The sequence below is a fragment of the Scomber japonicus genome, chromosome 8 (genome assembly GCF_027409825.1).
Source record: "Scomber japonicus isolate fScoJap1 chromosome 8, fScoJap1.pri, whole genome shotgun sequence".
Taxonomy (NCBI): Eukaryota; Metazoa; Chordata; class Actinopteri; order Scombriformes; family Scombridae; genus Scomber; species Scomber japonicus.
This window is the reverse complement of record NC_070585.1, coordinates 30033456-30045532: the sequence shown is the minus strand read 5'-3', so window position 1 is coordinate 30045532 and position 12077 is coordinate 30033456. Positions and strand designations below refer to the sequence as shown.

Sequence of the window (12077 nt, the reverse complement as noted above, 5' to 3'; positions counted from 1 at the left end):
TAGTTTAATCAATGCAAATGAAGGTAGCACAACTTCAGCTTGTTACAAACGAGCTGCAGTAACTGTACTTTTATATGGAGATTATAGATATTGCTAGTTCCCATCTTATATCCCTAGTTAGGCTTTTGAAAGACAGATATCAATAATAGATTCAAAAAGAAAACATTCAAACCATCTTACGTACATATATAGTTTGTTTTCGTACTTGGAGGCAGTAGTGGAGTGTAAACATGAAGGGTTAAACTATATTATTGTCATTTGAAGATCATTTTATACCACTGACATAATAAGATAATATAATAACATAATAATGCAAGGGGGAAGGCGGGGGTTGGGATTACAGAGTGTGCGCTACACTTCTATACAAACACAGACTGGAATTATGGGTGGAGACAAGGACAAGAGTTATTTACCTTTTTAATTCTTCTGCAGTCTCCACTCAGGACGAGCACAGTAAGGAATGGAGGACACTACTCCCTTAGCCAATGTGACATGAATAGCCTTTTAGCTGCTAACGTGAAGTGTGGCAATATTGAAGTCAGAAAATTGATCAAGTTCATGTCCATGTATCATATGATAAGTTGATATTTATTGGGACAGGCCTAATCATTCCTCCTCCTCCTCTTATCTCACCTTCTTCTTCTCCTCTTCAGGTTCTTTGTTCTCTGACCAGAACCCTTCAGAAATGGACGCTCTGTGTCCTTCCCCACCTGGACCGTCCAGACCCCAACGTCACTACGAGAGGATCGGAGGACGAGCAGGAACCTCGTACGTCTCATATAAAAACAAATATTGACTTAAAGTAGTTTGTTTAGAAAGTAGAAATGTTTTTTGGCTGATGTTTTTTTTTTTTTTTCCCCCTTCTGTTAGTTTTTGTCAGACTCTCATCCACCTGTTGAAGGGGAACCTCGGTACGGGGCTGCTCGGCTTGCCTCTGGCGGTGAAGAATGCAGGACTGGTGGTAAGCAAATAAAGATTTTTATCATCCGATCATGCTGGGGTCACATGACGGGGTCTGGAAAAAACACTCAATTAGATTGTGCTCTCGTGACTGACTGTGTGTGTGATATTCATGACGGGGCACAGATGTTGTCAGCTGCAGTCTGAGTAATTACAGTGAGGTTTTTTCAGTTTTATTCTTTTATGAGGAAAAAGTGTTGTCATTGTGTAAAAGTACAAGGTTACTGTCAGTAAAAAGAGACATTTAAGAAGGGAAATAAAACAGGTTGAGCTTCAAAATAAGTGTACTCTTAATGGACTGGGATTTTTTAGTCTACTGAAGTTTCACACACTGGTGCGTCTTTTGTTCCTGTAGCATTACTTCCCCGAACTGTGACCTTTGTTCGCAGAATCATGTAGAGGCCTGCAATTAGCCTGCAAGAGTTACATGTTGCACAAATTTAAGATATCGTGGAAACTGGCTACATGTGATGCATGAAACGATAAAAACATTTGTCTCACAGTTCTGAAAAAAAAAAAAAAAAAAGTGAATTTCTCAATAACCAAAATTCAGAACAGTCATGTCAAAGCTAAATATTTAAAGGAAGTATTACTGTTTAAATGAAAGCCAGGTTAAAAAAGAAAGAAGGGAATGAACTTGACATGTTTTCCACATTTTAAATTATGTTGATTCACAAGAAAAACTGGATTAAACAAAAGTGAAAATAAAAGAAGCATCTCCAAGTCATGAGGTTCAAACTGATAACAGATCCATGAAACCATAAAAATATTTGTCTCACAGTTCTGCAAAAAAAAAAAAAAAAAGTGACCAAAAATGGAACCAAAATCCAGAACAGTCATGTCAAAGCTAAATATTTAAAGGAAGTAATACTGTTTAAATGAAAGCCAGGTTAACAGGAAAGAAGGGAATGAACATGTTTTCTGTACTTTGTTTTTATTATTAGTGTTGGGGGGGGGGGGGGCGGTTAATTGTATGTTTTAATGTTTCTCAAATTACATGTTTTATGTAAAGCACATTGAGTTGCCATTGTGTATGAAATGGGCTATATAAATAAAGCTGCCTTGCCTTACCTTGCCTTGCCTTGCACATTTTAAATTATGTTGATTCACAAGAAAAACTGGATTAAACAAAAGTGAAAATAAAAGAAGCATCTCCAAGTCACGAGGTTCAAACTGATAACAAACTGATAATAAATGAATGCAACTTCCCCTTTTTTTCCCCAGTCATGTTTATTTCCTTTACAATACTCTTAATACATTTTCTCTTTTAATGTGAAGCATTTATACAGCTGAGATGACTTATTTGAAGACGAGAGCTTGTAATTATACTCGACTTCCTTTAATTTAACTGTTTAACAGCATCTGAAGCTTCTGATGTGCTAATGTTGTGTTGAGCAGTTACATAAAATTTAGATGAATTAATCACCTGACTCTCTTTCTCTTTCCAGCTCGGACCAGTCAGCCTGCTGTGTATGGGCGTCATCGCTGTTCACTGTATGAGGCTGCTGGTCAAATGTTCCCATCACCTCAGTGTAAAGTGAGTAAAGCATGCTCGGAAAACATCACGTCAGGGTTTTTACAGTCCTTTAGAGTTAAATAGAAAGTACTTTATGTACACTTAACAGCCAACAATGCAGTGCTGCTAAAGCTTTGTTCCACTTCAACTTCTGCTTTTTCTCATCAACATATTCTCTCATTTCCATTCCCAACAATGTTTGTGATTTCTCCAAATAGCATACAGCCCACTTAAAGCGATGGTTCGGCGTAATTTCGACCTTGAGCATATGCACCATGAGGTCAATCTAAACACCACCTCAGCCGTTCATTTTCATTTGGTCGGAAAATAGTGGAGTTAAATGACCCCACTAATAATGCCTGGATTGTTATCAAACTTCTACAGTAGTACAAATAGAGTCTTTACTCATAAATCGATGCATTGGAAAGTTTGTAAGTACACCAGAAGTTTATTAAAATAACACTTACCTGATGGCTTTTACTCTGCTGCTACTGCTAAAGCTGTAAACATTGTCCAAATATCGCACAATTACGCACAGATCTTTAGATGTGCTGTGCGGGTGTCTCGCGAGATCACACGGTATTTCAGTGATCGTGCGATATTTCGACGATGTTTGATGATGACTTCCAAGTATCTGATGTGTTACATTCTAAAATATATTAAAGTGCCCCTCCTGGTGTAGTTACAAACTTTCCAATGCATGGATTTATGAGTAAAGACCCTACTTGTACTACTGTAGAAGTTTGATAACAATCCAGGCATTATTAGTGGGGTCATTTACCAGATACACTGGTGGTCCCGTTAGCGCCTGTACTAAGCCATTCAGCTGATGGCTCTAACTCCACTATTTTGCGACTAAATGAAAAAAAGGGCTGAGTCGCATATGACGCTAGGTCGAAATTACGCCGAACCATCGCTTTCAAGAGGACAACTATATGGATGAACACAGCATTGTAGATCATTTTCTTTTATGGTATTATATATAAATCCAAAAGTTATTATAAAGCAGGTTTTTCTCATCAGTGTTGCTGATTTGCACCATTTCCTGCAACACAAGCATAGATATTAAAGGAATAATTGACACAAAATAAACATGCTAACTCAATTAAATGCACATTTATCTCAACAACATACTCTCATTTCATTTTATATTATGATATTATGTCAAGATACACAAAAATATAACCACAACCAGAGCTATAAAAGGAATAATAACCACCATATAAACAAAATAATCACACTAATTCACTCTTGTAGGATAATGCAGTATATTTTTTCACACATTTATATAAAAGGGTGTTATTAAAAGTCATTTTCCAGGGTGTTTTACATGCTTTTATCTGCCCTCCAACGAGATGCAGCTGCTGTTTGTTTGTTGAACGCAGCCTGAACTTAATTTCCCGTCACCGCCTCCTTTCCCTTCACAACAGCTCCACTATGGTTTGTTTCTACCAACACTGTACATGCTGCAAAACCACACTTGTGCTCTGCTCTTGTGGTAATTTGTTTACTGAGCCAACAGCGTCTGGTTTGTTGTTGCTGGCTGACAGACCGCTCTGTATTTAGGCGTTTCATCTCCTCCTGTTTCTACTGTGTAATCAGTGGCTTATGAACACAAGAGTTTTAGCTAACTCCACAAACCAGACTAAATGTTACCGTGGTCTGTAATCATCTCCTGAAAATCACAAGTGATGTACTGCTGCTGTAAATATTGCCTCTATGTCGATTTTTAAACCAGTAGATTATGTCACTGATCCAATCCTGTATCACAGCTGCTAGTCAGTGACAACCAGGACGATTAACACTTGCTGCACGTTAACTCGTTATCAGATTTCCACCAGCGTCGGCCTGCCAGTTCCACAGCGTCTCCCGCCCTTTGCCCCAGTTCAAACCCCGCCCTGCCACGTTAAAGAGGATTAGATAGGCAGAAAGCATGAATGAAGAGCCTCCACTACAACAAGCCCTCAGTCAGAGTCAGAAATAGCGTCTGCACACTAAAGAAGTCACAAATCGATTTGGGAAATGAAGCAAAGTTGTTTCTTGTGTTTTTTTGCTGAGCTGGAGTCACTTCCTGTTATTCCCTCGTAGACGTGCAGGAGCGATAAGCCACAATTACTAAGCACCAAACCTACAAACATGCATTTATGTATGGGAAAATATTTTAATAGCTTGATAGAAATATAAGTTATATGTTGATATATTTTTGCTTATACACTTTTTTACTATTTGCACCACAATCTAAACTGTTTATTGTTTGATAATGACACACTTACTTACTTATTTGTGTGTGAATGAGGGTAACTTTACTGTATATATTATTTTATAAGGGAAAATTTAACTCTGTAAACTTCATGTGAATAAATAGACATGAAATAATATATGAATAAAGTAGAACAACATCTGTATTCAGAGGTTGTCTTGATCTTGTGGCTGTCTCATTGCCATTTTAATCTATATTAATCTTATTTTATTCTGGTGTTACTATTTATTTTATGTATTGTTCTGCACTGTTTTTAGTCCAAAAGTGTTATTTTATAGCTTTAATGTACTTTTTCACTATTATCAGCAGTTTATTATTTGATTATATCAGTTATTTACTTAGTTACCAGGCAGCCTGTGATGTAAGTGAATGAGGGTAACTTACATTATATATTCTTTTATAAGGGTCCTTATTAGTAAAATCAAACTCTGCAAACTTCCTGTAAATAAATGCACATTAAAAAATACCTGAATAATAAAGCAGAATACCATCGCAGGATCTCATAATGGTCTCAGTCTCAGGCCTTTTTAATCTATAATAATCTATTTTCTACTAAATAATCTAATCTATTAATAAACTATTATGTTGAGATGTGCCATTTTATGTATGCAAGTGCTTAAGAAATGAAAAAATAAAAGTTTTAAAATGTGACTTTAACAATAAGACAAAGATTGACTGACTGTGTTTGCACTTCCAGGATCAACAGGCCGTCTCTGACGTACGGCGAGGCGGCGCAGTACGGGATGGAAAATGTATCGTGGCTGAGGAGACACTCGCAGTGGGGAAGGTAAGACGAGTAATTACCAGTTTGCCAAAATGAGTGTTTGTCTTTGTGTTCAAGTCCTCTCCTACAGTCTTTATCATAGAGTGGATTTGGGTTTTACACATTATTACAAAATGATGTAACAATTTTGTACTTTCAGCCTCATAATTAGTCTCTACACCAGTTTAACATTCATAAAATCCCCATTAGTCATTAATACATGTTTGATTAATCCTTAATGAAGCTGTCAGAGAGCAAACAATGGAACAAAAAGAATATGAAGAATATAACATGTTTGAATGGTGATTTTTGACATTTTTAAGGTAAAATTTGGACAGTTGCATATCCAAAAATGTGTGTCAGCTGCACAAAAATACAAGAAAAGATGCATTTTATTTCCATTTTTGTATATTCAGAGTTACATTAGGAAAAGTCCACTTAAAAGAAATGTGTATAGAGTGTTTTTACAACTCTTAAATGTAAAAAATGAGTCAAATTTAACCCTGAACAGTATGTAAGTGCTCCAGTCTGGGTTCAGTGGAGAGTTTCATGATAGGAGTGTGATTGTGGAGGAAACACTGAATACACAATATAAAGAACATTTGGTAATGCTTTACTTTACGGGTGTTTTATGGGTAATTTCACAGAGGTTTTCATGGTAGGTCAGTGTAATTTGGTCCTAATTGTTGGGAAAAGTGTGACAGTGTTTAACTGTTACATTTACACAGTTAATTGACTGATTAATTGCAAGTCGCTGATGTAATTTCAATTTGTATATTCAGTGGAGGAGGTCGGCTAAACATTCAGAATGAGGAAAATTAACTACAGGCAAATCAACATATATGGATAAAAAGTTCCCAATAATAAGCTTTGATGAAGAGGTGAATTGTGTAGTGCCAAATTACATTACGATACTTATTTTCAGGAAACCTTTGAATATTATTTGGTAATTAGTCAAAAATATACAGCCCTATAAAGAGAAGTGTTACTAAAAATAAAGCTTTGGCATGAAAATAGCAAAATTTCACGAGTTAGTTCAAGATTTTGTGAAATGTTCTTATTTTTTATTCTTGCCAAGAGATTGATAAGACGATAAATATCACTTTTCAATCTATAAACAGCTGCTTAGCTTAGCTTAGCTTAGCACAGAGACTGTCAACTGAGGGGAAACAGCTAAATATAACTCTGTCACCTCTTATGTTCACTGTTTAGAGGGACAAAATATTGCAATAAGGATTAAAAATATCAGTATTTCCCTATACTGAGTATAAGCTCATCTTATTCATCAATATGTTAGTTAATGAACTTATGATTACCGGTACATGGAAGTCGCCACTTTCTGTCTCATTCTCTCTGTCTCTCTTTCCTTGTGTGTTATTTTTAGGCGGACGGTGAACTTGTTCCTCATCATCACCCAGCTGGGCTTCTGCTGCGTCTACTTTGTCTTCCTCAGTGACAACGTCAAACAGGTCCTGATCTCACACACACACACACACACACACACACACACACACACACACAAAAACCACCACTCATCATCCATTTAACGACCCGACTTTACACACAAGATTTACAAGTTGTCTCCTGCATGTAACACCGCACGTTGTTTGCTGTGTCAACTCAGCGTGATCCAGCTTACTTACATACTTACTTACTTACTGTGCTTTGTGACCTTTGACTCGCACGTCTCTCTTAACACAGCAGAATAAAATCCATGGTGGTGTTTACAAGCCCTAATAAAAGTAGAGACAGAGCACAAATGTAGTAGTGTCTGAACCACTTTCTCTTTTTTGTGTATTTATTTTTTTACATGAGACAAACAGGACATATGTATAAAATAAAATAAATGGCACAGCATCATAATAGCACTAATTCAGGTGTTAGACATTAAATCGAGAAAAGCTTGCCAGATTTTAAAAAAGGTTTCCACTTTAGCAGATATAATGTACCTGATTTTCTCCAAGTGTAATACATTTCCCAGTTCTCTCAACCACATTTCAAATGTAAGAGCCCTTTCAGATTTACAAGACTGTAAAATTAGCGTTCTGGCTAACAATGTTGAAAGAGAAATAGCCTTTAGCTTCACAACTACTTTTCACATTGTCTGAATTGGCCACCCCGAACAACACGATGAATGGGTCTGGGTTACATGGATGATTGAAGGCCTTAGTAAAGAATGAACCATCTTCTCTTTACTCAGATTTTAGAGTTAGAGCCTCACCTCTGTCTGATCTCACCAAGGTTGCTTCAGTTGATCTGAGCGTCCTCTGTTATCTAAGAGTCTTCTTGTCCATATATGTGCATCAGAGCAGCTCTGACTTTGTGCTTACAGTTGGCGCATACCAGAATAGATATCACAAAATAGGTCGGCAGGCAGTTGTGGGATAAGAGTGACTTTTATAATAGCAGCAGGGATTTACATGCAAATACAATACCGCAGCACACAGTGACGAAGCAGAGAATAGAAACTGTGATACATGCTTAAAGGATTTTGTAGGGAAGTTTTTAGAGCATTTGTAGTTATTGAAGTTTGAACATTATCAGTATCGTCTGTATTTTTATGTGACTAGAAGACCCAGATTCAACAAAGATGCCATGAAACACACTGATAATGAGATTAATTGGTAATAAAGCACAATATAATCAAGTTTTTACTTCTTTTTCTACTGAGGTGCAGCTGTGTCATTGTTAGGTCACAGGAATTTTTACTTTTTATCTTGCGGTGTGTGACCTTTGACCGGTGACGGCTTCCCCGCTTTTTGGCTCTCTTGTTATGTCTGGAGATCTTTTTAACCTATGACCTGTGATGTTTTGGTTCACTGTCTAAGCAGAGCAGACAGTAAATATCACTTACAAATAGTTTAAATTCTGGAAACTGACGTAATATGGGACAGACTTTATTTGTGTAGTACCGTTTCTTACCACTAGATGGTGGTGTCTCACTACTGTCAGTAAAAGAAAGAAAACAAAAAACTGAGGTGGACACAGAAAACATTATAAAAATATACACATTTACACTTTTGACATTACAAGAATGACTGTTTTTAAAAATATTGACTGTGATGAGGACAGTCTAATGAGTTTGGGGGCCCTGATGACAAAAACTCGACCCCCCTCTCTGGTCATGAAGTTGGATCTGGGAACAATGAGGAGTCCCAGATTATAAGATATAATTAAAGGCTTATAGAGTCCAAGTTTGGCTTTAAAAGTAAGTTGTAACAATGTTAAAATCAACTCTATAATGCGAAGGGAGCCAATGAAATGAAGCTAAAACAGGTGTAATGGTTCCCTTTTCTTAATATTTTAGTATTGTTTTAATTAAAGTAAAGACTTTTACTTGTTTGACTGTTTGTTTAAAAATAAAAAAGGTTAAAATTATAAGTTTTGTACACTAGATATAAATATACTCTGTAGAAAGTGATTGACAACAACTTAAATTGCTTGATAATGAGAATATGCAGCAGCTGTTCCACGGAGTTAAAATCAACATTGAAAAAGGCAGAAGGTTGTTTTTGGACATGAGTACCTCCTCTAAAATCCTTCTTGAGATTTTGCACCTGTCAATACTTACAAATCCCATTTACATACCTCTTCTCACCAACCCTCTTCTCTCCTTAATACTGAAGTGAAAATATCAGAAGTGCCTCCAAAAAAATATCTCCACACGAAACTCTTCAGCTGAAGTAGTTTTCTCTCTTTTTCCATTTCCTCTAACCAGGTGGTGGAAGCGGCCAACGCCACCACCTTCAATTGCCAGATAAACAACACCAACCACACCCAGGTGTTGGTGCCGAGCTTCGACTCCCGGATCTACATGCTCTTCTTCCTTCCCGCCTTCGTCCTGCTGGTGTTCACCCCCAACCTGAAATACCTGGCTCCTCTTTCTCTGGTGGCAAACCTCGTCATGACCGCCAGCCTGATCCTCATCTACTTCTACTCACTGACGGTAAACACCAGATTTATCACCAGTGTCCCCTCTGTGTTTTTATACTTTGTTTAATTCAGGGAGGTTTTATTACTAGTACCTACTGTACTCCACCTTTTATAAGAAACCTGTTTCCTAGCAGTAGGTAATAAGCTCCCCGCTGTTTTTACTGAGCTTTATAGTGAGTTTCAGCTCATTGTTTAGCTGTCTGGCTGCAAATTTACTGTTCTGATTCACCCTCCGTGCTCCCATAGCGCCGTTTTCAGAGAAAAAGCTATTAAAAAAGCCCACTGTACTCTACCTGCTCAGCACTAAACAGCAAACACACAGTTAGCTGGTGAACATAGTGGAGCATTTAGCAACCAACGAGCCAGATATTTCCCTCAGGAGATGGTAGAGAGTAAAAAACAGAGCTATAAGAGAGGGAATAATGGATGTACATTCAGCAGGTGGACAGAAACACAACTCCAATTGAGTGATAATGTTGATTAGTAACTGATGGATGTGGAAATAACCAACATAAAAGGTGATTTTATGTCAGTGTTGTCCTCACAATTTTGTTTCTGCTGCCCCCAAGTGGCCGTAAAGATTTAAACCAACTCCTGTTTTGATGGCATTTTAAGATTTTTCTGTCCATCTGGTTCATAAAGTTATATAGCTTATGTTTCTTAATCCAAAAAAGGACATTAGTTTGTTTTATTTGATGCAATAAATTATAAAAACATGGTTATTTATGATAATATAAGGTAATGGACAATAATGTTCACATAATAAAATGTGCTTTATAATAAAACTTGGTATTACAGAGACGGTGTGTATATGTTGATCATTACAATGTTATTAGTAAGTTTGCCTCAAACATTAGATTTAATGATTTTGATAAATGACCTCAATAATCAGTAATTACTAGTTCATTTAACTGCATTTAAACTGTGTGACTCGTGCCGTTATTTATAGGATCTGCCTTAAAAAATAACACTTTTGAGATTGAGGTCTTAGTAAAAAGGTTGTAACAATACAGCGTAAACACTTCTGACTTCCTTATATGGAAGATAATAATCTGTTATTTATCTACAATAATCTGTTTATTTCTTCATGAAAAGGTTTAACAGCGACCACCTTAAACTCTCACTGTTCCGTGTGTGTGTGTGTGTGTGTTACGATCAGTCTCTCTGTTTCTACCCCGCTGATTGGGTCCTGGGGTTGTTATGGATAACAGGGCAATTGATAGTGACAGAGTCTCCAGATTACCTGTTTTCCGGCTGTGGAGTATTTCATCACGCAGCTTCTGCCCTTTACAGATATATAGCCGCTGAGTTCCCACAGAAATTGCCTTGACTTCAAGAAAGCAATTTCTTGCATCAGAAACCTTACAAAGATTCAGCACTAAGAGATACATGTGGCCCGTCAGGTCCTTCTTCAGCAGATGAATCACCTGAGCAATGAATCTGAGGTGAAACTAGAGCACACAGGCTGCTTACATTATAAAAACAGTGTGATTTGGCGCTGCTTTTATATTTTAGCTCTGCCTTTTAATGCCAGACAACATAATTATATTGACAGAGTGGAGCCATTAAACTCAGCATCAAAGCACCATATTGAGGTTTTGGCTCTCTTTGGTGACATTCACTTTAGAGTTAGATAAAATGTGTTCATATAAAGTTATTTCATATGATCGTTTCCCCATAAAAGCAAAGATATACAGTAGTTGGTAGTTATAAGTCTAGCTGACACTTCTAATGCTCCCCCAGCTGTTCAGATTTAAATCGGAGTCGTTATTTAACAGGACTGTCTCCCAGTGATGTAAACGGATCACGCTCACCAACTCACTTCATCTTATAAGGTTTATTTTTAAGTCACGACGGCGGTTCCCCATTTATATTATTAACCTACTTACACCTACTTACACAGCTTCTCTCCAAAGGCCTTAATCATCTTACATTATTTTACTACAAGCTAATTCAGTTCGCTAAGTTCAAGCCAACAAACGAGTCCAATGGGTGCACAGAGAGGCGTCCTCTTGGCACAAGGTGTTGTTATTTTAATATGATGGCAAATTATCTGTAGAGGGAGACATCTTGTCTGCAGGCGTGTTATGATTAGATGTGTTTTCTGCACATCAGCCAGGCAGAGGTGATCCAACAAAGCCTCAGATGATAAAATAAGCTGACGTAGTTTTGCAGAATATATAAAGTTGATGCACATGTAAAGTTTTTTCTCTCCGTTTTCTTTTCAGAACATCACAGATCCCAGCAATCTACCGAAAGTAGGCAGAGCCAAAGACTACCCTCTCTTCTTTGGGACGGCCATCTTTGCCTTTGAAGGGATCGGAGTGGTAAGTGACACAGTAATGATAACAGGATGGAGCTGAAGAAGTGACGTAGACACACATGAAACATCAAAGACACCTGCTTTTATCATGCAATCTGAATCTTGAAACATCATCTGAGATATGACATTACTCGTCGGGGGAATTTGTCTGCTCTGTGATCGGATCTCAGTGTGTAAATTGTGAAGGCAGAGTTGGTGTCTCAAATCACGTTCTTATGTGTAGTAGACTGTGTACACTGTGTACTTACTTGTGCAGTGTGTACATTTCGACAGGGTGGTGTTGTCTCAAATCAAACATAGCCGTTGCACACTAGCTGGAAAT

The 12077-nt window shown here is 37.4% G+C and overlaps 1 protein-coding gene across 1 annotated transcript in view; it reads left to right on the top strand.

The window, feature by feature from the left end:
• slc36a1 (solute carrier family 36 member 1) overlaps positions 1 to 12077 on the top strand; it is a 52646-nt gene that overhangs the window by 8688 nt on the left and 31881 nt on the right. The window contains exons 3-9 of the mRNA XM_053324190.1: positions 654 to 768; positions 871 to 961; positions 2409 to 2497; positions 5434 to 5523; positions 6884 to 6968; positions 9218 to 9445; positions 11661 to 11759. Of these exons, the coding sequence (XP_053180165.1) occupies positions 654 to 768; positions 871 to 961; positions 2409 to 2497; positions 5434 to 5523; positions 6884 to 6968; positions 9218 to 9445; positions 11661 to 11759 (797 nt within the window). The remainder of the gene's footprint in view (positions 1 to 653; positions 769 to 870; positions 962 to 2408; positions 2498 to 5433; positions 5524 to 6883; positions 6969 to 9217; positions 9446 to 11660; positions 11760 to 12077) is intronic.